The 26,239-nt window shown below is 43.5% G+C and overlaps 1 protein-coding gene across 5 annotated transcripts in view; it reads right to left on the reverse strand.

The window, feature by feature from the left end:
• The window catches only part of DNMBP (dynamin binding protein), a 120,276-nt gene that overhangs the window by 21,267 nt on the left and 72,770 nt on the right, over positions 1-26,239 (reverse strand). For 3 of the 5 annotated variants that reach the window (XM_007963822.3, XM_038009433.2, XM_073019247.1), the window contains exons 5-9: positions 9,453-9,646; positions 8,500-8,599; positions 1,829-1,976; positions 678-695; positions 16-215 (exon numbers count right to left, since the gene is read on the reverse strand). In XM_007963822.3, the coding sequence (XP_007962013.3) occupies positions 16-215; positions 678-695; positions 1,829-1,976; positions 8,500-8,599; positions 9,453-9,646 (660 nt within the window). Of the gene's footprint in view, positions 1-15; positions 216-677; positions 696-1,828; positions 1,977-8,499; positions 8,600-9,452; positions 9,647-14,786; positions 14,930-23,036; positions 24,360-26,239 lie in introns of those variants that run through there. The other 2 variants (XM_007963823.3, XM_038009434.2) reach the window with 2 other exon arrangements.

Genomic DNA, 26,239 nt, shown 5'->3' on the forward strand with positions numbered 1-26,239 from the left:
TAGTGCTGTTCTTACCCAGGTCCTTTCGCCGTTTATATTCATTGATGTTAACGTTGATTTCCTTGACCGCAAGGACTGCATTTGTTAAAGGCACTTTATCTGGGTGGGATTCTGGGGTGGAATTCAGCAACTCCATTAGCAACAGTGGGTAACGCATTACTCTCTGTACTGGTTTGATGAGGAAGGAGCCCAGGTTAATGTAATTTGTGCATCCCCTATAAGAGAAGGAAAAAAGACTTTAGCAAGCTATCAATAATACAGCGCCCAGCCGGGGCAACAAAGTGAGACCCCGTCTTTAAAAAAATTTTTTTACATAATAATAATAATAATAATAATGATATATGCCTATGGGCAGGATTTGTTCCTAAATATTGCTCTCTGTTCTTTTACCCTACTTTCCAATTTCAGTCATTCAACATGTATTCATCTAATAAACACCAGGTACTGTTCTAGGTACTGGGGATTTAATAGTGACCCCAAAAGTCCCTGCCCTGGTAGAAGATAGGCAAAAACAAATAAGTGAAGTGTTCACTTGGGGATAAATGCTACGAGAAAAAACCCAGCAAGGTGAGTCTACTTCTAGGTTTATCTATAAAGGAAGAAAATACAGTTGTTTAAGAGAGAGGAAAAATCCACAAAAGAAATGAGTGCATACATCAAGCAGCAATGGAACTTACCATTCGTTGTATAGGCTCCTACAAGGCAGTGGGCATGAAAAGAAAAGAGACAGCTTATTAAGAGAGAGAATCTTGAGTTTCACATTCTTCTCGGAACATAAATCATGTGTGACAAAAAATTATGAATGTCTATGGTAACATATTTAGTCTACTAAAAAATGTTAGCCCTGGCCAGGTGTGGTGGCTCACGCCTGTGGTCAGGAGTTCAAGACCTGCCTGGTCAAGATGGTGAAACCCCGTCTCTACTAAAAATACAAACATTAGCCGGGCATGGTGGCACGTGCCTGTAATCCCAGCTACTAGGGGGCTGAGGCAGAAGGATCGCTTGAACCCAGAAGGTGGAGGTTGCAGTGAGCCGAGACAGCACCACTGCATTCCAGCCTGGGCAACAGAGTGAGACTTCGTCTCTCAAAAAAAGAAAAAAAAAAAAAAATTTTAGCCCCTAACTTCCCTTTGATCTACTTACCCATACATTATACCTTTATACCTTGCTTCCCTAAGACCAGGACAATCTCACCTGATGTCAAGAATACCTTGGCTGGGCATAGTGGCTCACACCTATAATCCCAGCACTTTGGGAGGCTGAGGCGAGCGGATCACTTGAGGTCAGGAGTTCAAGACCAGGCTGGTCAACATGGTGAAACCCCATCTCCACTAAAAATACAAAAATTAGCCAGGTATAGTAGCATGCACCTGTAATTCCAGCTACTTGGAAGCCTGAGGCAGGAGAATTGCTTGAACCCAGAAGGCAGACGTTGCAGTGAGCCGAGATTGTGCCATTGCATGCTGACCTGGGTGATGAGCTGAGATTACGCCACTGCACTCTTGCCTGGGTGACAGAGTGAGACTCTGTCTCAAAAAAAAAAACAAAACCCTGTATTTAGTCTTCTCACCTATGCTCTTGTTTATCTGGACCAAACCATCCTCTCCTGGCTGCTTTTTAACCTCATAATGTTAATCTAATACTCCATACAGATAAAATTTATTCACATGGACAAAAATATAATCAGGAAACCATTTAAATGATATATATCATGGATATCTTATGTTTAAAGTAAGATAGATGTCATAATCAAGTCCAGGCATATACACAGGTATAACTTAAGAGAACTAACGAACTGTGATGGAAGTTAAGTGGTCAAAACTCCTACTTCAGATCTGTCAAGGAGTCCTGAAGATGCTTCTGGATCTTCTCATCCTTCTCGTAGATTTCAAGCAGCGCAATGGCCTCATCATGATTCTGGCAGTAAATCTTGTATGTTCCCTCAAGCTCATCCCGGTGACCAAGAAACACAGGTCCTTTGGAATATACACAAACATACAGTGTTTTTAGTAACTTTCTTCTCAGTATACTAAATGTAAGGTACACAGCCAAACTTTAGTACCATCCACATCCTACCTACTACAAGAAATGATAGTAAGACTATCCATCAAATAGTAAGACACTTCCATCTAACAGCTTAAAGTTGTAATCATTTAAAGCAAAATTTAGAAAGCCATGTCATCTATGTATGTATGTATTCATTTTATGTTTTTGAGACAGAGTCTCACTCTATCACCCAGGCTGGTGTGCAGTGGCACAATCTCCGCTCACTGCAGACTCGACCTCCCAGACTCGGGTCCCTAGTAGCTGGGACCACATGTGCATGCCACCATGCCCAGCTAATTTTTTGTAGTTTTGGTACAGAGGGGGTTTCGCCATGTTGCCCAGGCTCATGTATTTGTTTTAGAACACACACACACACACACGCCTCTGAAACAGAGCCTCCAGTCCCTCTGCAGTCGGGCCAAGACAGGCATCTGAGAGCGTTCTCCATGTAGGGATGTAATGTGTAATGAGAACCCCATAAGGACCCCCTTACTTTCTTATTTTATTTATTTTTTCCTGAGATGGAGTCTCGCTCTTGTTGCCCAGGCTGGACTGCAATGGCACGTCTCAGCTCACTGCAATATCCGCCTCCCCGGTTCAAGTGAGTCTCCTGCCTCAACCTCCCAAGTAGCTGGGATTACAGGCACACACCACCATGCCCAGCTAAATTTTGTATTTTTAGTAGAGACAGGGTTCTTCTACAGCAGCAGTTTCTAACATTTTTGTGCATAAATAAGACTATGGACAAAGTTTATTACATTAAAATACCTATAATGATAAATCCCCAACTTATGATATAACCTATATACTTCTTTATTTTATCTTTTTTTTTTTTTAGGCAGGGTCTCACTCTGTTGCCCAGGCTATAGTGCAGTGGTACAATCTTGGCTCACTGCAACCTCCACCTCCCAGGCTCAAGTGATCCTCCCGCCTCTGCCTCCTGAGCAGCTGGGACTACAGATGTATGCTGCCATATCTGGTTAATTTTTGTAATTTTAGTAGAGACAGGGTTTTGCCATGTTGGCCAGGCTGGTCTCAAACTCCTGGGCTCAAGCAATCTACCTGCCTGGGCCTCCCAAAGTGCTGGGATTACAGGCGTGAGTCTCAGCCATATGCCTCTTTATAAGGCATTAAATAACCAAATGTAGCACTGAGTCTAACAATCCCGATACTGTCACAGCATGAGGAGTGACACACATTGGTAACACTGACTGCCTCTGGTTGAGGGTTACTGATATTTCAAGATATTTGCAACAACCTAATGTGAAAGGAATATGTGACTTCTGTTGGTGACAAAGTCACAGCTACTACTATGTGGTTTATTCCCAGCTACTTGGGAGACTGAGGCAGGAGAATCATTTGAACCCAGGAGGTAGAGGTTGTAATGAGCAGAGGTCGTGTCACTGCACTCCAGCCTGGCAACAGAGAGAGATTGTGTCTTTAAAAAAAAAAAAAAAAAAAAATTGTTTTGAGACAAGGTCTCATTCTGTATCCTAGAGTGCAGTGTCGTGACCATTGCCCACTGCAGCCTCCAACACCTGGGCTCAAGGATTCCTCCTGTCTCAGCCTCTCAAGTACCTGGGAACACAGGTGTGTGCTACTACACTTGGGTAATTTTGTTGCTGTTTTGTAGAAAGAGGTCTCACTATGTTGCCCAGGCTGGGCTTGAACTCCTGGCCTCAAGCAATCCTCCCGCCTTGGCTTCCCAAACTACAGAAATTATAGGCATGAGTCACTGCACCTGGCCAGAATCTTCCCTTCTGTCTACTCCTGCAACCTACCAGTCACAGCAGTGGGGGCAGGGCTGGCTCCCGTTTCATCTTCATGGCCACTTTTTTTTTTTCTTTTTTTCTTAAGAGATGGGGTTTTGCTCTGTCACCCAGGCTGAACACGGCTCACTGCAGCCTCGACCTCCTGGGCTCAAGCAATTCTCTGCCCTCAGTCCCCCAAATAGCCGGAACTACAGGTGTGCCCCACCATACCCGGCTAATTTTTTATTTTTTTGTAGGAATGGTGTTTTGCCTTGTTGGTCAGGCTGGTCTCGAACTCCCGAGCTCAGCAATCCGCACACCTTGGCCTCCCAAAGTGTTACAGGCACGAGCCTCTGCGCCCAGCCTTCACAGCAACTTTGGAACCCCTAAGCCACCCATGTCTTCATCTGGCTTCACCATTCTACATTAGTCTGCCGCCTTCTTTTCGCAGCCCTTTTCCTAGCTGCATTCTCAGAATCTTCACCATCCAGACTGATGATTTACACTCAATTTGCTGTTCTTCAACTTCCCTGATAGTGACTATTCTACATCAATTACAAACTAGCAAAGCTACACCTTAATCTCTTTCAAACTCTGGGTCACGAAATATAGTTAACAGGTCACAGTCAGCACTGTTTTGATGAGACAGAATGGACTTTTTTTTTTTTTTTCTTGTAGAGACGGGGTTTTCCCATGTTGCCCAGGCTGGTCCAGAACTCCTGGGCTCACATGATCTGACCGCCTTGCCTCAGCCTCCCAAAGTGTTGGGATTACTGGTGTGAGCCAACACGCCCAGCTGATCAAATAGAAAAGAAAATATCAGGAAACATCGGACATAAAAATTAGCTGGGTGTGGTGGCACACACCTGTAGTCCCAGCTACTAGGGAGGATGAGGTGGGAGGATCGCTTGAACCCAGGAGGTGGAGGCTGTAGTAAGCTGTGAACACACTGCTACAGCCCAGCCTGGGCAACAGTGTGAGACTGTCTCGAAAAAAAAAGAAAAACATTGGACGTGGTAAAACTAAGCACAGACATACACAGAAACACACATCCTGGGTCATTATGAACAACACAGCTCTCCATGGGATGTGTTTAAAATCACGTAAAGCCAGTCTTTTCCACCTATGACCACGTGCCCAGAGTCTCCCGGTGCTGCTTGATCATTCTCTATCTCGGTCACCTGCCCTTTGCCCGTCTTGCCCTTCATGGACTTCTCAGAGCCTTCCCTCATCAGATGTTTCAGACTTTGTTTGTCCTTTGTGAATCCCCCACTGAACGCACCACTTGGCCTTCTGCTAGAGCCACCGACATGGTGCTCTCAGTCTTGGCTCCCTCAGGCCCACCACCCACCATTCTCCTCTAAAAATTAGTCCTCGCGCCTGGGTCTCAGCCTTTCAGTGTCGAGCCCTCTCCACCACCTCTCTGTGTCTTCAACACATTGAAGCCTGCTACCCAACTCCTTGTTTGACTTTGGACAAGAAGCGAAGGGAAGAAGAAAAAATAAATGCAGGTGCTATCTTATAGAGGTGGGGTTGTGGACATTTGCTTTCATTTCCCAGTTTACTGTCATAATGTAAGGTATAGTACACTATAAGAGACACAGATGCTAAGACTCTCATTTCTGATTTGCATCAGACCTAAGGGGAGAAGGTGCCTTGCAGAAGCTGGTTTAACTCCAACCACCTGAGAGCCCCAGGCACGACAATAGGTAATAAACTGGAAGAAAAATGAGTAACTGCTTAATTTATAATTAAGCCCTTTTAGATAGCAGCCAGTGTTACCTCATTTCTTTATTAATACAAATAAATGACCCAGAGATACTTATTTCAAGTGCCTTAAAAAATCATATACATTGGCATTTATGCTTCACTATCACACTAAAACTGGGTCACTGTGACTTCCTTCTGCCCAACTCAATGTGTGTGTCTCCCTGTTCAACTTCCCGGACCTCTCCAGTTAGACTAAGGGCAAGAACCTCAGGCTCCAGTTTTTCTAACTGTTCCAGAAAATGCAAAAGACACAGTTGTATTTTGTGTAGAGGCTAATGGCATTTGCATTGACAGGCTTGAGTCTGAATGCCAGTCCCTTCAATTACTAGCTGTGTGGCCTGGGCAAATTACCTTCCCTCTAAGTGTCAGTCTCTTCACTGTAAAATAGGATAAAGAGTACCTAAACCAGCTGCAGAGAAGGTCACACCTGTAACCTAGCAGTGTGGGAGGACCATTTGAGCTCAGGAGTTCAAGATCAGCCTGGGCAACAGAGCAAGACTACATCTCCACTAAAAATAAAAAAGCTAGTTGGGAGGCTGAGGTGGGAGAATCACTTGAGCCTGGGAGGTCGAGGCTGCGGTGAGCCATGATCACGCCACTGCATTTTAGCCTAGGCAGCAGAGCAAGACCTTGTCTCAAAAAGGTGTGTGGTGGCTCGTGCCTATAATCATAGCATTTTGGGAGTCTGAGGAGGAAAGATCACTTGAGGCCAGGCAACCATGACTAGCCTATGCAACATAGTGAGACTCCATCTCTACAAAAATTTAAAAATTAGCTGGGCCTGATGGTGCATGCCTACAGTTCCAGCTGCTCAGGGAGCTGAGGTGAGAAGATTGCTTGACCTGGGTAATCGAGGCTATGGGTGAGCTATCATCGTGCCACTGCAGTCCAGTCTGGATAACAATGTGAGACCCTGTCTAAAAAAAGAAGAAACAATAGTACCTAAACCTCAGAGGGCCGTCTATTGTAGAGAATAATTGAGATCCAGCTGGACCTATCTTGAGAGGGTATGTGGTGAGAGAAACATTCAGGAAACACGAACCATGCTACAACATCCCAGAGCTGTTTCCTCCTCCCTTCAGGGGACAGAACCCTGATTTTGTTCCTGTGTCCGGTTTTCTCCCAGATGAGTCAGGTAAATTCCATCTAGTATAATCCAGAGTCATGACCCGTTCCCCTTTCTAGCCATCAGCTTAGCGCATGCACGCCACCCACTTCTGGCCAACGAGAAATAAGATATCTGATCGGGGAGCTCTGGAAAAGGTTTGCAAAGACTTAAAATGACACAGGGGTCACTCCTTCTGCTGGATGTTGTTGTGTATAGTGTCATGGCTGGAACTGGGGTAGCCTCTTGTAATTAGGATTCCAATAAAGCAGCAAAATGATAGGATGTCCCCTCCCACACTGTGCCAGGGCTGGTCTGTATGACCCACAGAATATGACAGAAGTGATGCTGTGTCATTTTCAAGATGAGGTTATAGAATATAGAAGGCTCTGTGGCTCCTGTCTCAGGCATGCTTGCTCTTGCGTGCTCTCATTCTGTCTCTCGCTCTCTCTCATAGGTCACTCTAGGTGACTCATGACTCATGCCACGTTGTGAGGAAAGCCCAGGCAGAGGCTCATGTGGCAAGAAACTGAGGCTTGAAGAGCTGAGTGAGCTTTCTTGGAAGCAGATCCCTGAGCCCCAGATGACGGCTGCCCAGGCCAACAACTGACTCCAACCTCATGAGATCCCGGGCCAGAACCACCCAGCGGAGCCCCCTCCAGATTCCTGACCTACAGAAGCAGCGAGGTAATACATGTTTAATGCTTTCAGCTGCTAAGTTTCGGTGCAATTGTTATACAGCAATGGATAACCAATAAGTTCCCTTGTTTATAAGAACTAGATTAATGTTTTAAAAACAGTTTGACAATGTCCCACATAAATATATTTTAAATTATGACTCAGCACACATATATGTGAAATGAAAATAAAAGTTTCGGCCAGCTGTGGTGACTCACACCTGTAATCCCAGCACTGTGGGAGGCCGAGATGGGGGGGATCACTTGAGCCCAGGAGTTTGAGACCAGCCTGGGCAGCATGGCGAAACCCTGTCTCTACAAAAAAAAAAAAAAAAAAAAAAATTAGCTGGGCGTGATGGCACATGCTACGTGGGAGACCAAGGTGGGGAGGATGGCTTGAGGCTGGGAGGTTGAGGCTGCAGTGAGCAGAATTCGCACCACTGCACTACAGCCTGGGCGACAGAGTAAAAATCCTGTGTCAAAAAAAGAGGTAAGTTTCAAAAATTGGTAGTTAAACTTACTTACAGCGCATTCTGATATATATATTTTTTTTTTTCTTGAGACCGAGTCTTGCTCCGTCCCCCAGGCGGTAGTGTAGTGGCTCATGGCGCGATTTCAGCTCACTGCAGCCTCAACCTCCTGGACTCAAGCAATCCTCCCACCTTGGTCTCCCAAGTAGCTGGGATTACAGAAGCCCATGACCACGCCCAGCTGTATTTTTAGTAGAGACAGGGTTTCACCATGTTGGCCAGGCTGATCTCAAACTCCTGACCTCAGGTGATCCTCTTGCCACGGCCTCCAAAGTGCTGGGATTACAGGTGTGAGCCACTGTGCCTGGCCGCATTCTGATATTTTCTATTTTATTTTCTTGAAAAATAAATTGATCTCATGACCCAGTAATGGGCTGCAACCATGAGTGTGGAATAAACGTCGTACTGTATGACATCCAAAACTACTTCTATTGCTAACATCCTGTATTACCCCAAACTAGGCTGAGACAGAAGGAAAGCAGAGGACAAGCAACCTCTGAACTAAGTACCTAAACCTGTATGTTCCTGGCGGCATAGCTACTCAGTATCAGGAAGGCCCCTTCCTCCTGCGCATGAAGTTTTTTAAAAAGCTGCTTCTGAAACAACACAGGAGCTCATACCTACAGCATCGCTGATTTCCAGAGCAGCCAATAATTGCTTCGAGACCTTAATCACCATCTGCATATTTCCAAAAAGTCCCTCAAAATCAATGTTTGGTACCTGAGAAAAGGAAACAAAACATAAAGATGCACGGAAATGAGATGAATGGTATTTCAATCATCTTAGGAACAGCTCTTCAAGAATTGTAGAAAAATTGCTGAAGGTCACTTTCTTCACTCACGTTCACGAAGTTTCTAGACTAGAAATATCCATCATTATCTTTAGTGTCATCCTTGTCCTTGATCCAATTATTCTCTGCCATCCCCATGAGCACTTTAGTATGATAATGGAACCAATTTGGAATACAAATGCACTAGGATACAAATTCCCACCCACGTCCAACATCCCGTGGCACTGCCCAGCTGCTATAGAAGGACTTGGAAGTGAATTCTCCAAGGGTGTAAACCCAAGTCCAGCCCAGCTGGTCAAGTTACAAGCAATAAAGACTATAAACCCTGGGACACTGTTACCCTTTTCTTACTACCTCCAGCATCCAGAAAAGTCCCTAGCCTACTCACATGTTAGTAAGGGTTTCCTGGATAAACTCTATATAAACAGGTATTAGAGTCATGTAACCGCTCACTCCCAGGTTTGTTATATCATCACTCAGCCTTCCAGCAGGGCCGCGATTCAGACTCCCTGGAACTGTTTTCAGAAGCCACAGAAACAGGAGGAGTCCTGGGAGTGACTGCAGTGGCTGGTAGGTTAACAGTAGACTTGACAAGTGAAAGATGCTGAAGGCTTAAGCTGATGACACACGTATGTTGAGGCCCTTGATTAAGAACAGCAGCACTCACAGTCACAGTTTCTATTTCAAATCAAATAAATCTGTGGTGAAACCTCCTATATCCTAATGCTTCTGGCCTGGAGGACCATACTCAAGGTCAAACTAACTCTGTCTCCCAGTTCCTACCTGTGCCTGCTGCAGGGGTACCATGATCCTCTCAATGCACATTTCCAGATCCCGAATGTAGTCTCTTTCTGTCTGAAGAAGTTCTTCTACGACCTTGGCTCTCTTCTCCAGCATCCTCTGCTCTGGATTTTCGGTGGACACAGACCCAGAAGGCGCCACCAGTGATGAAGACTGGGAGGAGAGAAGTGTCATTTCTAGAAGGGAAAAGAGAGCTGGTTAGCAGCTCTGGGTGTAAAAGCAGGACTGTTCCACAGTTTGAGGCAAAGAGAACCCATTCCTTGAGAACCAAAGGTCTCACTATTGTCAACCTTCAGGAAATCAGATCGCACATGTCAGTTGTAAACAGGGACAGCTGAAGTGCTTAGAAAGCCATCACTGCAGGGAGAACTCCAACCTGTGCAATACCACTTTGAGAATGTGTCCTAAAAAGAAGTAGCTAGCCCACTGAGTGAACAAAGCATGTCTACAAGCTCCTTGCAAAAGAGGTTTAGAGGGGTCTGACCTTATAAAGACTTGCTTTCACTTAATCAGATATAAAACATGGTCCATGATCAAAGCACCAGAAATAACAAGCTGGAAGTTCAAAATACAGATGTAGCACATCAAACAGAATATTATGGGGAGCACAAAACAATGCCAACTAAGGGTAAAATAAAAAATAACAAATTATCCATCTGAGAACTGGATAATTATAGGGCCTATCATTTTCCAGTCACTGTAATGGTAGGTTAACATTAGCATATAATGAAATAGGTTAAAAAAAAAAAAAAGGTTTAGATTTTCCCTATGAAAACCTTAACCAAAACTCACAAGCAGGTTTTGTTACCTCAAATGTCCTAGTAGATACAAATTTACTATAAACATGAAGCTTATCAATGGTATTTTCAAGTACAAGAATCTCTAAGAACTAAACTGCATTATTCTAAAAATAAAAACAAATATGTATCCTGTCATTAGCTTTTACAATTATCTATTACTTAGATACATAGGATGAGGGTTATTTATAAACATGGAACAGCATCTGTTCATCTGAAATGAGCATTAAACATGGTAATAAGCAACAGAAAAGAAGAACAGTGAAACAATCAGTCTCCGCTTAGTCTCTATCAAATTCCTCATGATCCAATTAAACAACTACAAATTTGGTATGTAAATATACTAGTAAGTCTGAGTACAATTACAGGAATATTTTAACCCAGATTTAAGAAGCAAAAACACAAGTGTTCAAACTACTTATGGAAAGTCGGCCTTCACAGCAGATTTTATTCTCCAAAAAATTTTCCACACTGCCTTCTCTCAAAAGTCAGGAATTCTGGGACAGGTGCAATGGCTCACGCCCATGATCCCAGCACTGTGGGAGGCCAAGGCTGCGGATCACTTGAGGTCAAGAGTTCGAGACCAGCCTGGCCAACACGGCAAGCTCCCATCTCTACTAAAAATACAAAAATGCTAAGCATAGTGGCACACACCTGTGATCCTAGCTACTCAGGAGGCTGAGGCATGAGAATCCCTTGAACCCAGGAGGCAGAGGTTGCAGTGACACGAGATAGTGCCATTGCACTCCAGACTGGGTGACAGAGACCCTGTCTCAAAAAAAAAAAAATAAAAGTGAGTAATTGCAGTGTTTTAGAATACAACCCAAATTCTGGTTTCTAGATGCCATTCTCCACTAAAAGGAGGCAGGGTTCTTTGGAGAAATGGCTAATTCCAGGGCTGGGGCAGAGAAGGTATAGCTGAGCCTGAAATGTGGAAGAAAGTGAAGAAGTACTCAACAACATGGTGAGGACAGGTCAGCAGGCACAGAAGCCAGCTTGAAGGGGCTCCCACTGGCCAATCTGGCACAATTTGAGTATAAATGAAAAAGCACAACAATGGATTATTTCACTGAATAAAATAATCTGTAAGTTCATATTGATAATAGATAAAAGTACATAAAGGGGGGAGAAGAGAAAGCCCTTTCTTAAGGTAGAATGTCAGCTGATAAGTAAGAGAAGAAATAATGGAGTCAGAAAATCACCATTTTAGGCCAAGTATGGTGGCTCATGCCTATAATCCCAGCACTTTGGGAGGCCGAGGCTGGTGGATCACTTGAGCTTGGAGTTCAAGACCAGCCTGGCAACATGGTGAAACCTCATCTCCACAAAAAATACAAAAATTAGCAGGGCATGGACTGGCACACACCTACAGTCCCAGCTACTCAGGAGACTGAGGTGGGAGGATGGCTTGAGCCTGGGTGGCAGAGGTTGCAGTAAGCTGAGATTGTGCCACTGCACTCCAGTCTGGGTTTAAAAAAAAAAAAAAAAAAAAAAAAGTCCGGCCAGGTGCTGTGGCTCATGCTTGTAATCCCAGCACTTTGGGAGGCTGAGGCGGACAGATCACCTGAGGTCAGAAGTTCAAGACCAGCCTGACCAACATGGTAAAACCCCATCTCTACTAAAAATACAAAAATTTGTATTTTGCCTGTATTTCCAGCTACTCAGGAGGCTGAGGTAGAGGTTGCAGTGAGCCAAGATTGCGCCATTGCACTCCAGCCTGGGAGACAGAGCAAGACTCTGTCTCAAAAAAAATCCATGTTCATACAAAATACACACTGAAGCTTATTAAGGGGCACGATATATGCAATGTACTCTTAGTTCATTAAAAAAAAAAACTGCATGTGGAGAGTGGAGATTGAGAGAGAATGAGATAAAAACAGCAAAATGTTAAATATTGGTGAATTTGTATAAAATGTATACAGGAGTTTCATTGTATGATTGCGGTTTTCCATATATTTGATATTATTCAAAATAAAATTTAAAAAGACAGAAAAAGCTCTTTCTTGAACTTTTTGGTAGCATGAATGGCAAAACTTGAAGCATAACCCTCATTTCATCAGTGTTCAATTATGATTCTAAATTCATTGTGTTATATGTAAATTTTATTTTCAACAGCCTTGTTTTAAATTTTCTTTGCGATCTCAAAGCAACAGACTCTCAATCCCAAATTTGGTCTCATTAGTGCCAAGTTGAGAATAGAAACTCATTTTAAATACAAGACTAAAAAGATCTGGAGAAGGAGAACATTTACTTAATTCCTATCACATACCAGGTACTTTACAGATTATATCCCTGAACTCATTTTATACCCACATCAGAATTTTTAAGTAGGTATTATTACTCCCATTTAATAGGTAAGAAAATCCAGGTTTGGAGAGGCTGACAAATTTGTCTGAGGTTATATAGTGAGTAAATGGCAGTTGTGGATTTAGAACCTAAATATATTTAAATCCAAATCCTGTGTACTTAATCCTGCACCATTTGGTTTCCCAGGCCTGGAATCTCAATGAGAAAAGGTCAGGGGCTTATTTGCTGCAAATCTTAAAAACTCCCTGGAAACCACTGTGTACCCTCCTGAGAATCAAAATTCTACTAATTATAGTAGTTGAAAGCACAAAGTACCAGCAAGCACTTACTCATCAATCAGAAGCCAGCCAGCCTATGGATTAGATTTTTATTTCCTTAAAATGGAGAAAAACAATAACAGTTCTTTTTAACTACCAGCATGCCTTCCCCTCCCCCCTGGAAAATGGGGTTTATAAACTCTTGAGCAGCCTTTAAAACCCCAAACATTTTTAAAACCCCAAACTACAAACCCCTATGGGATGTTTTCACTAAATTGCAGTTTCCTGGACACCACCCCTGGGATTCAGATTCAGCAAATCTGGGTGGGACTGGGGTATCCGCAATTTTAATAAAACCCTAGGTGTTTCTTTCACTCCTCTTTCTCTTCCTCTCTCTTTAAAGGAGGGGGCTGTTGCCCAGGCTGGTTTCGAACTCCTGGGGCTCTCAAGTGATCCTCCCACTTCAGCCTCCTGAGAAGCTGGGACTACAGGCATGTTGTCACTGCTCCTGGCAACCCGAGGTATTTCTGAAGATACAGGTGACCTTCAGGTGCCACAAACATTTATTAACACTCAAAGAGAGTTTTCAAAGATTAAGTCAAATTTGAAAGTCTGGCTTGAAATGACTGTTAAGTATAAAAACTTTTTCCTGGTCGGGCGCGGTGGCTCACACCTGTAATCCCAGCACTTTGGGAGGCCGAGGTGGGCGGATCACAAGGTCAGGAGATCAGACCATCCTGGTTAACATGGTGAAACCCCATCTCTACTAGATATACAAAAAATTAGCCGGGTGTGGTGGCGGGCGCCTATAGTCCCAGCTATTCGAGAGGCTGAGGCAGGAGAATGGCGTGAACCTGGAAGGCGGACCTTGCAGTGAGCCGAGATTGCGCCGCTGCACTCCAGCCTGGGCGACAGAGCGAGACTGTCTCAAAAAATAAAACAAAATAAAAAATAAAAACTTTTTCCTTTATGCCACATATATTCTAATAAAAATATCTGCTCTAAAATTTTAGTATCTGGGCCACGCATGGTGGCACATGCCTGTAATCCTAGCGCTTTGGGTGTCTGAGATGGGAGGATTGCTGGAGTCCAGGAGTTTGAGACCAGCCTGGGCAATATAGTGAGACACTCGTCTCTAAAAAAATAAAATTTTTAGTATCTCGGACAACAAAGCGGGAGAAGGCGGCCTTCACCCTCAGCCAGCTGTGGTGGAAAAAGAAGCTTTGAATCTTGCACTTCCCCACTATGTAGCTGGGGAGCCCTGGAAATGTCCACTTTTATCTCTTGGCCTCAATTTCCCAATCTATAAAACGAGGATACTACTACTTGCTTTGCACAGTAGTTGAGGGAATTAAACAAGGTAATAACCCAACAAACATCAGTCCTTTTCCCACAATGGGCCCGAATATGCCATCTGCACCCGATAGATGGTAAATGCACTTGGCAAAATGTACCAAGCAGACAAGTGCCCTGTGCAGACTCTAAAATTCCACTTTTCTATGAGAACAATAAAATGTGCAGATGAGCTCTTTCTTCCTAGGATAGCCCTGCACATGTTAAAGGAGCTGGGACTGTTGCACAAATTTACTTCCTGTGATAAAACAATTAGTTGTGGGGTTCCTTCAGTAGTTGTGGCTTACCTCCCATCCCAAGTCCTGATTCCATTCCTTCTCAAGACACCCCCAACCCTTTCCAGTTAGTACATTATCACCAGGCTCACTTCCTGAAGTTCTAAGGAAGGGAGTCATTAGCCCACAGCTTTCCACAACTCCATTACACACACTTCAGAGTTAAAGAATAGAGCCATGCACCCTTCCCTTGCCTCAGAAAGCTGCCTCTTTCTCTAATGGGGAAAATTTTGAGCTCCCGGCCAGATCCCAGGTGCCCCTGAGTGGGGACGAAGAGCCTGCCTGTTCTACTTCCTTCTGTGCTGGCTCCCACACCCCAGGACCTACCTGCAGTGCCCAGAGTTGGCTGTGTGTGGAGGTGTGGGCCTCAGGGGAAGCAGGCAGGGTAGAATCTTCCCAGAGCTCTGGAATGCTCCACAACCCCCTAAAATCCTTTGAATAGGGTCGGCATTTCCCCCAGGCTTCCCACATTTACATATGAATCGCGCAAGTCACCCGGGCTATCACAGCAGGGCTCGTCCTAAAGGATGGAGCTGGAACCCTAAGCATACTGGACTGAGAAGTGAACCAGCAGGCCCAGCAGTACCTGGGATCAACACCTTCCTTTCTATTTGGTGTCCTTTCCTAGTCCTAAAACCCTCGAAATTCCACCTCAGGAGTTTGAATCTAAGATTATTATCTCTTCCTTTTCTACCCCATGCTAAACCTTTTTGTTGTTGCTTTGGGTGGGAAATGGGGAATGCCCTTTTGAGGGAAGAATTCCAAAGGCCCAGCCATCTCTTGTGATGAGAGGCAAAACTGTAAAGCGGGCAGCAGGTGCCTGTTTAGTCTGCCCCTGGGCCTCTTTCTGCAGTCTTTCACCCAGAGCTTAACCAAGGGACCCCAAACATCTCCCCCGCCCCGTCAATGAACCCTAAAGCTATCACAGAGCAGATTTCAGCTGGGTGGTCCCAGGACAGCAGAACAGGGATGGCAGGAGTGATTCACAGGAATGTCCCGCTCACATCTTCCAAACATTTACACTTAAATGAACCAGGGGAGCAGAAAGGTGCACAACAATATGCCACAATTTTTTAAGAAAATGCACGATTTTATAAGAAAATGGAGAACAGTGAAAAGAGATGAAAGAAAGGAAAATCTGCAAAAATCCATATATATTTATATATAAACAAATAGGCTGGGTGCGGTGGCTCATGCGAGGCCTGTAATCCCAGCACCTTGGGAGGCCGGTTCTGAGGTCAGGAGTGATCAGCCTGGTCAACATGGTGAAACCCCATCTCTACTAATAACACAAAAAAATTAGCCTGGTGTGGTGGCACACGCTTGTAACCCCAGCTACTTGGGAGGCTGAGGCAGTAAAATCGCTTGAACCTGGGAGGTAGAGGCTGCAGTGAGCCGAGATCATGCCATTGCACTCCAGCCTGGGCAACAAGTGTGAAACTCTGTCTCAAAAAAATATATATATATATATACATACACACACACACACATATATACACACATACATATACACATATATACATATATACACACACACACATAAAAAAATATATAAGTGTACAGAGAAAGGTCTAGAAGGAAAAGACACCAAATTCATCCCAGAGTTTGTCTCAGGGAAGGACCTAGGATTTGGGGTAGAAGTTGAGATCAATGGGGACTTGAGCTTAACTGATACTTTTCAACCTCACAGGCACAAAATAATTTAAAAAAAAAAAAAAGGTCATACTGGCTGAGCACAGTGGCTCATGATTGTAATTCCAGCATTCTGGGAGACAGAGGCGGGAGGATCACTTGAAACCAGGAGTTCAAGACCAGCCTGGACAACACAGTGAGACCCTCAGTGTCTACAAAACAAACAAAATTAGCTGGGTGTGGTAGCACGTGCCCGTAGTCCCAGCTACTCCAAAGGCTGAAGTGGGAGGATCACCTGACCCTGGGAGGCTGAGGTTGCAGTGAGCTGTGATAGCTCCATTGCACACCAGCCTGAACAACAAAGTGAGACCCTGTGTCAAAAATAAAAGAAAACAAATATTTATATGGTACTACATGTGTCATGCACTGTTCTAGGTATTTTACAAATATTAATTTAGCTTCATAACACCCTATTGTCCCCATTTTACTGATGAGGAAGGGAGAAAAGTTAAGTAACTGCCCTGGTAAGTAGAAGAGCTGAGATCCGAACCTACCTTGGCTCTAGAGTCTGTGCTCTTGACCAATAGCTATTCTGTCTCCAGTTTTTTCCCAGGCAGGCAAACCATATGCATTCTAACCTGGAATTCCACCTTTGAGTTTTGGTAGCCATCTGGTAGCTAATAACAAAGTGGTGCAACTCTAGAGCACAATTTAACCTCATATTTAGAGCCACAGTTTGCCCACAATAAGACTGTGAACAATGATACATTTAAGCATATTTGCACATATTAATACGATTGCATTTATAAAATGCCACCCAATATAACATAAATTATAAATCCTTTAGACAGGCTGGGCGCAGTGGCTCATGCCTGTAATCCTAGCACTTTGGGAAGCCAAAGAAGGCAGATCGCCTGAGGTGAGGAGTTCGAGACCAGCCTGGCCAACATGGTGAAACTCTGTCTCTACTAAAACTACAAAAATTAGTTGGGCATGGTGGCATGTGCTTGTAATCCCAGCTACCCAGGAGGCTGAGGCAGGAGAATCACTGGAACCTGGGACGTGGAGGCTGCGCCTCCAGCCTGGGCGACAGAGTAAGACTCTGTCTCAAAAAAAAAAAAAAAAAAATAAGTAAATCCCTCAGACAGAATCTAATCTAGTTGTGTCATATACAGCAAATATGCAACAGTATTCCAGGTAATTTATGGCATAAATTGTGTGAAATGAAGGGAAAGGCCAATTTTATCAAGTCCTTTCATTTTAAAAGTTAAAATCTAGGGCAAAGAGGGATAGGGGAGTAAATTAAAACTTTAATACTTTTTCTACTTTAAAAAAAAAAAAAAATCAAACCTCAATACTTTATCTACTTTGAAAAAAAAAAAAAAAATCAAACCTTATAGCCCAGGAGCCCATTTTTAGGAATTTATTCTACTAACTAATTGGACAAGGGCACAAATATGTTCATACAGGGATGGTTAATGTTTTAAAAAGTTTAGAAGCAACCTAAACAGAAAGAACTAAAATTTCCTCAAAAGGGTCTGGGTAGAGAGCAGTGGAGCATGCCTGTAGTCCCAGCTACTCAGGAGGCTGAGGCAGAATTGCTTAAATCCAGGAGGCGGAGGCTGCAGTGAACGAGAGCACACCACTGTACTCCAGCCTTGGTGACAGAGTCACTCTGTCTCAATAAAAAACCAAAAAAGCAAAAGGGCCCAGGAAAATAAACTATGGCATGTCCATATAATAAAATACTCTTATAAGGCCGGGCACAGTGGCTCACACCTGTTAATTCCAGAACTTTGGGAGGCCAAGGCAGTGGATCACCCGAGGTCAGGAGTTCAAGACCAGCCTGGCTAACATGGTGAAAACTCGTCTCTACTAAAAATACAAAAATTAGTTGGTTGTGGTGGCATGCACCTATAATCCCAGCTACTCCGGAGGGTGAGACAGGAGAATCACTTGAACCAGGGAGATGGAGGTTGCACTGAGCTGAGATTGTGTCAATGTACTCCAGCCTAGGCTACATCTAACGTGAACTGCTGAAAAAAGTTTATGAAAGAACTATAGTTTTGTTAAAAAGGGAAAAATATTTCAAATGCACGTATTTGGAAAAAGTGTTAGAGGTGACAGAAACTGATTTTTTCCTTTCTTTTCACTTATTCCCATTTCTAGTATTTCTATGATGAATATATAATATTGCTATGACAAAGAATAATAAAGTAGAAAAAAGAACATTTGCTGCAAAACGAGAATGTTCTAACAGTCAGCCCCCAATTACCGTTAGTCCATTTCAAACGTTCTTCACCTTTTAATAATCTGAGGTTTCTTTCCTATCAATCCCTTTAAATGGATGAAGAAAATAGGGGCCGGGTGCGGTGGCTCACACCTGCAATCCCAGCACTTTGGGAGGCCAAGGCGGGTGGATCACGAGGTTAGGAGTTCGAGACCAGCCTGGCCAACATGGTGAAATGCTGTCTCTAAAAAAAAATACAAAAATTAGCTGGCGCAGTGGTGCCCACCTGTAGTGTAGTCCCAACTACTCAGGAGGCTGAGGCAGGAGAATCCCTTGAACCCAGGAAGCGGAGGTTGCAGTGAGCCAAGATCACGCCACTGCACTCCAGCCTGGGCGACAGAGTAAGACTCCGTCTCAAAAAAAAAAAAAAAAAAAAAAAAAAGTAAAAAAAGAAAAGAAAACATTGTTGAATATGCAAAAAAGAAAGCAAAAACACAACTGCCTGCCTAGCAATGCATCTAGAGCAGTCTTTCTGCTGCAAACCCTGAGAGGAGGCAATTTGTCTGTACGCGTGCTCACCTCCTCCCCAGCCCTGCCTGGAGGAATCACAAACCCTGGTTTTCCGTGTAACCACAACACTACGGCCAGCCCACCCAACCCCCACTGCTTTTCCTCCAGCACCTACTTTACTATTTGGAGAAATTTTATCCTGCTCTGTGTAAAACTTCCAGAGCTGCAGGGCTCATAGCAGACTTCCGGGATCACCAAACTTCAGAGGTAAATCTATTACAGTTAGGTCCTAAATCTCAACAGCAAGAGGAAAAACATTCCTGGTGGCTTTAGCTCTGTAATGCCAGTCTATTTTGGCAAGTAGCCTGAGGTAAAGTCCCTGCTGGGAGAAATTCCACCTGGGAGACCTAGCTAAAAGCCTCCCTTTCCGCCTTTCATCTCCAGGTCCCAATCTAGGCAAACAGGATAACAAATGAGGATCAAGTGCCCAAATTACTGGAGTCTGCAACTTCTTATGCGGCAGGATAGTGAGTTTAATACTAGGAGTAACTCAAACACCATTTCTGAACGCTCACCAAATACACTAAATCCTAGCAAAGTATGCTGATGAGCCTAAAACTGTGGGGTTATTATTTTTTAATATTTAGGCAGCATAAGTAAAATAACAGGGCAAAGATAATTTTTGTAAAATAATTAAAGTTGTCACTGTTTGATAAGCAAATTTTTATAATGTCAGTCAAAAAATCTTTACATGAAAAGCTCTGTTTTCTACACACACACACACACACACACACACACACACTCTGATGTTCTATTTTACCAAGACTCTTGAGGCAAGATAATACTGCTCACATTTTACAAATGAGGAAACAGGCAAAGAGGAATAAAATGACTTGTTTAAGACCAAACAGTTCATAAAGCAGCATATTCAAAACTGGCCTCCCAAGCCAGTGCTCTCCATTAAACGTGAAGGCGTGTTCTGGATTTTGTGTGTTATCCATAAAAGCATGGCCGTTTACTGCATTATATTTCCATTAACACTACAGTGATGGTTCAAAATTTGTTCAACTACATAACCCTCTGGCTATTTTTCTATCCCACTCTATAAAATCGCTTTCTTCAGTTTATATAAATTAGGCGGTTTACTTTTATTCCTTCCACTTGCTCTCATAACATTTTATGTATCGTTTACAACTATCCCACCTTCCCCCCCAAAAATGAATTGATCTAATTTATAATCGTTTAAAGTTTTAATTATAGGCTGGGTGCTGTGACTCACGCCTGTAATCCCAGCACTCTGGGAGGCCAAGGCAGGCAGATCACCTGAGGTAAGGAGTTTGAGACCAGCCTGGCCAACTTGGTAAAACCCCGTCTCTACTAAAAACACAAGAATTAGCGGGGTGTGGTGGCGCACACCACCAGCTACTCGGGAGGCTAAGGCAGAATTGCTTGAACCCGGGAGGCAGAGGCTACATACAGTGAGCCAAGATGGTGCCACGGAACTACAGCTTGGATGACAGAGGGAGACTCCATTTGGGAGCTGGGGCAAGGATATGGAAAGCTGAAATGTCCTCTAAGCATTCTGTAGTTTCAGTCAAGTCGTTTCATCTGTTGGAACTTCAGGACTAGCAAAACAAGTGGAGTTAAACTAGATGGTCTTTAAAGTTAGTTCCATCTGAGTGAATGAATCTAGTCTAACAGGCAAGCTATAAATTCATGAAACAAAAGAATAAGACAAAATAGAATAAACTTAAGTAGTTAGTGCTTAGGTTTTATTTATTTAAAAGGGTGAACCTAATCTCTCAAAATAAGGATTACTGTATTTCTTTTTTTTTTTTTTTTTGAGATGGAGTTTTACTCTTGTTGCCCAGGCTGGAGTGCAATGGTGCAATCTCGCCTCACCGCAACCTCCGCCTCCTGGGTTCAAGGAAGTGATAGGCGGGTGGGGCAACTTGTAAAGGGAAAGGGAGGTGGGCGGATAAAACACAAAGAAATGGCCATTTATGGGGACCTACTATGTTCCAGATATGTGATTGTTTTATTTTTCTATCTCATTATGAAACAGGTATTATCTTCACTTTACAAATTGAGAATCCGAAGCTCCAAAAGGTTAAGTAATTTTTGTCAAGTTAAGGCCATTTAGTAAATGGAGCTGAGATTTGAACTCGAGGCAGGCCGACTCTGATGCTTGTTCCTTTGTGTAATTACACAGTGTTCCCTTGTAATATTCAGGAAGGGTGATGGCGTGAGAGAGCTAACAAAAATGTTAGAATGCTGAAAGATTTCTAGTAAAGACAGAATTTGTTACAGGTCAAGGAGGATACTAGGGGTACAAAAAGCGGTGAACTAAATATGAATATGCTTTCAAAAGTTAAGTCCTTAAAGATACAGAGAGCTGTAGAAATGGAAATGACACTGGGTGGAACCGAGCTGGTTTCAGAGAGATCAGAGGGCACATTACAACACTGCAGAGAGAAGGGTTTGACTCCTGTGAAGTCCAACAGAATAAACACACTTTGATTGCAGTTGGGAGGCTTAATACAATAAGGAACTAAAGACAGGAAACAAAGTTCACGGAAGGAACAGACGTGGGGGGAGGGAAGGGGAACAATACAAAAACCAGTATCAAGAAGGAATTTAGAAGTTATCCAATCCCTATCATTTCAGAGAGAAAATGCACCTAGGAAAAAATGACTAGCTGCTAAAAACCTCAGCCTCCCAACTAAAGCTGGGTTTCGTTTCATTTTTGTCTTTATAGGTGCAGGTTAAGAGACTGTTAGGTCCAAAATGGTGCCCTGGAAATTCAAGTTAAGTCAAGCCCATGTTGGAGGACCACCAGGTAAACCACTGGCTGTTCCAGGACCACAGCAGGCTTATCTTTTCCGTCTGTGGTGCCTCCCAGTACAAATCTAACCAGCCAACCCATTCTGAAGGAGACCTAGACAAGAAACTTTCCACTTAGCAGGAGGGTATGAGATGGATTTTCCAGATCATTCACATTCTCTGACTAACCTTTATCCTCTGGTCACAGCCTGGACCCCAAAATTGGCCAGAACCAGAAAGGCTGTTTGGCATGAAGACAACATACAGCATACACACACACGAAAAGTTTAACAGGGAGTCCAGTAATTATAAAAATAACACAGTAGAAATAAAGTTCACTTATGAGAACTGAAGAAGAAAAGACATAATGGCAAGAAAGAAATAATCTCTACATGATAAAAGACTCCTAATATTCTCATTTCACAGATAATGTAGTTAAGGCTCAGTGAGATGAAGTGATTTGAAAGCTAGAAATAATCTTCTGGATTCTACAAGAATGTCAGTACTCATCATTAAGATTCCTGAATGTCAAGGAGTGAACAATCGATAAAACACGTCAGGGCTACTCTGGGCACACTGCCTATGGGGTAACCCTGCTCTGAAAGGAGCAGTAAAAAAATATTAAAACTAAAATTAAGGCCTGGCAATGGTGGCTAACGCTTGTAATCCCAGCAGTTTGGGAAGCAGAGGTGGGTGGTTCGCTTGAGCCCAGGAGTTCAAGACCACCCTGGGCAACATGGTGAAACCCTGCCCTTACAAAAAAAATAAAAAATTAGCCGGGCATGGTGGTATGTGCCCATAGTCCCAGCTACTCAGGAGGCTGAAGTGGGAGGATCTCTTGAGCCCAGGAGGTTGAGGCTGCAGTGAGCCATGACCATGCCACTGTTCTCTAGCCTGGGGGACAGAATGAGATCTTGTTTCAAAAAAATAAATAAATAAAAATAAAGTCAAGTCTTCTTTTCCATTAATGTCCAAAGAAGTGCAGGGACGGAGAAGAAAAAAAAAAAAAAAACACGCCAGGAAAATGAATTTTAGCTTGACACCCTGATAATAAACTTGCTGCCCCCACAAGATGAACAAAAACATGAAAGTAAGAAAGATACCTGAGATTAGAGACAAATGAAAAAAACAAGAAGAGTAAATAAAAGCTCCCATGAGAGCGCTGTCCGAATGTTGCATATTTTTAGCACTGTATATACTCTTGCTCTGTACAACACCTTCCAAAGTAATTAAATCTCTAAGGTTGTTCTCACTCAAGGTGCACTTGATAAGAAGTTCAGGGCCCGGGTTCCTTAAGAACACAAGTGCTCCTAGTACCTGGTATAACCACCCTTTAAATCTATTTTTATGCTTTATCCTAACAAGGCTGGCTGAGTTCATACCTTGGGTTTTCTTCCTGTTTTTCACGAACTCTGAGCACCTGAGGGTGCTGGGTGCTGTGCGGCGGAGGCAACTATTCCTTCTCCAAGTCTCTAGGCCATTTAATTTTCTCTCTTCCTCTAAATGCCAGATATTCTTCTCTAACGATGAGCTCTGAGGAATCCCCAAATGACGTTCTCCTTGGTCTCCCGTGGCACACTGAGTCTGCAGACCATCCAGAAGTATCCCGCTGCCCCCACGTGCCTTTGTTCTTGATATGCCAATGCCATTATACTCCGAATTCTCCATTTGATGGAGAGAATCTGTTCCTCTGGAATTACGGGATTTATATGCACAATTTGCAAATAAAGCATCATAGCCTTCATTTTCTGTATCAAAATTACCCTGATCCATGACATGAGTCTTAGCTTTGGGATACATGTTGTCATTTTGATAAACATTCATGTCCCCTTCATGGTATTTGATAAATTCTTTATCTTTCTTGACCCCATTCAAATCTGAAAAGCTCACAGGCTGCCCATTAGGATAACTCCCAGGAACATGATATAAATTGCTGTGTTCTCTATTATAAAAATTAGTTTCCTGACAATCCTCAAGATTATGATTAACATTCCTATGGTCTATATACCACAACTGAGGTCGACCTAAATTTGCTGAAGAATCATCCAAACCCCTATGATCAGTCAATTGTTCAGCTTTTTTAGAGTCCTCAGGATTATAATTCAGATTCTTACAGTCTGGGTAGCCATTTTCCCCATATCCACCAGCTTTTGAGGTCACATCTGGGCTTCTCGTGGGCAAATTATCCTTCGTCCCAGGGCTGGGACTCTCATAATCTACATTTTCTGGACTCCTATAACCATCATGACCTCCGTGGTACACACAGCCCTTTCCACTTTCATATGCTTCCCCACAGTCCACATAGCTTGGTTCACTCTGCTCAAAATCCCAGTATCCACAATCCCTTTTTCTGTAGGGCCGGTGCTGCCCTTTGGCCCAGTACCTGGGATCCAAGTCATTTTCTCTGTAGAGTCTATCCGGCACCGTAAGGTTCCTTTTCCGTACACTCCCGTAGTCTTCATACTCCCAGGTGGAGTCCCAGTGCCTTTTTTCCTCCACTTCACTTTCTTTTCTAGCCTTGTGGGTTTCACACATATTCTATGTGCTTAAAGAAAAAGGTTTTACTTTTCTTTTCCATGGGCCTGGTCTGGGCTGTGGACAGGTGCAGTCTAGCCTTAGGCTGGATTTGTCCTGCTTAAAATGTCTCCCAAGCATTCCAGACACTCTTCTTGTCGCTCTGGTCAGAGCACAGAGAGATGTGGAGTTATTTCAACCTCAGGATCCAATCAGCGAGCTACTCTATCTTTCTCCAGAGGCCAGCAGATAATGAGTAACTAGTATGCACGTGATTGGAGTTGCCAGCTTTGTTTGGTGTTTCCCTCAAGCTGGTCAAACTGGCTTGGCTGCTTTACTTGCTGAAGATAGAGGCATTCTGCTGCTCTAAAGGTTTTGCAGGAAAAGTCGTATGAAAGAGAAACAGTCCCCACTTTAGAAGTCCAGGTCAGGTCACATATCAGTCTCCCCCACCTCTTTAATCCTTTAGTAAGCCACCAGGGGTATAAACAAATGCTTTCCTTCCCATGCAGCTCAAGCTGGACCTCCATTCCCCATCCTCCAAGTCCACCTTTCTAATCCATGAACATCCAAAACCTTTCAGGACTTCACCCCTTAACTTAGAGGCAGGACTCTTCTGAGTGCTTTGCTTTTCTGGAATTCAAGTCACCAGTCAGTGTATACTCTAATCGCGAGCTGCTCAAGCTCCCACCTGCAGACAGTTAGTCATACAACTGAAGGAAGAAAAAGTACTTCCTTTTTCTTTGATCTGGAGAGTAGGTGATTTTATAGTGTAAACACTCTTCCCAGAATGGAGTTAGATATGCTTTCACATTTTCCCAGATACTTGTCATGCCAGGGAAGCATCAAAAACATTAATTTCTTAAACCTCTTTCCTAGTTAACTCATACAACATATTTAAGAAGTGGAAAATGAGGCCAGAAATGAAAAAGGCAGGTAAATGGCTATTTAAATCAACAAACATTAGCTGCTTACCTATCACAGAGGAGGCACTGTGGAAGAGAAAAAGACGTACAAGTTAGTCCCTGCCTCTTACAATGCAGAAGCAACCCGCTTAAAGGAAGATCGAATGTGATAAGTGCTATGGAGCAAAGACAAACAGCAACGGCACCAAAGCAACGGCACCAAAACGGCACCAAAGCAAAGCCCCTGGTATGGCAAGTGGAGGCTTCAGGGAAGCGGTCGGATGTAACCAGTGACCTTCAGGGAGAAGCAGGATCTCTGCAGACTTCACATATGGAGCACTAAGAAATGGGGAATCATCTGAAGGATATAATATGTGGTAAATAAGAGAGGAGGCTGAAGAGATAGGTTGGGGTGGACCCCAGAGGATGTCAATGACGTTTATTTTATTCAATGGAAAGCAAAGAGTCATGAGGTTTTGAGCAGGGGAAACATGCTAAGAGACAGGCCTTAATAAGATTAGTCTTTTAGCTGTCTGGTCATTCATTGGATGTCTAGGAATGATTCCTTGAACTTAAATCTTATTTGTAAAATAATATCCAGAACCCTGAGGAGAACTGGGTTATATGCTTTGTTAATAATTAGATGTTTACTCTTGGATAATGACTAATTCTCTCTGGGACTCAGTCTACCCGTCAATAAAATGAGGCAGTTGGCCACAGTGACTCCTCTGATTCCCCCAGCATTTTTTTTTTTTTTTTTTTTTTTGAGACAGAGTTTCACTCTTGTAGCCCAGGCTGGAGTGCAGTGGCGTGATCTCAGCTCACTGAAACCTCCACCTCCCGTGTTCATGTGATTCTCCTGCCTCAGCCTCCCGAGTAGCTGGGATTATAGGCGCATGCCACCATGCCCTGCTAAATTTTGTATTTTTAGTAGAGATGGGATTTCACCATGTTGGCCAGGCTGGTCTCAAACTCCTGACCTCAGGTGATCCACTCGCCTCGGCCTCTCAAAGTGCTGGGATTACAGGCGTGAGCCACTGTGCCCGGCCCCTACAGCTTTAACAATCCATGTTTCTATTTTCCCTCACAACTTATTTTTCCTTTCCTCAAATCCTTGATGTGCTACTAGGTGCCTTTTGGATTCTTTACGGACTTACTGAATAAGC

This window comes from Chlorocebus sabaeus, chromosome 9 (genome assembly GCF_047675955.1).
Source record: "Chlorocebus sabaeus isolate Y175 chromosome 9, mChlSab1.0.hap1, whole genome shotgun sequence".
Classification (NCBI taxonomy): domain Eukaryota; kingdom Metazoa; phylum Chordata; class Mammalia; order Primates; family Cercopithecidae; genus Chlorocebus; species Chlorocebus sabaeus.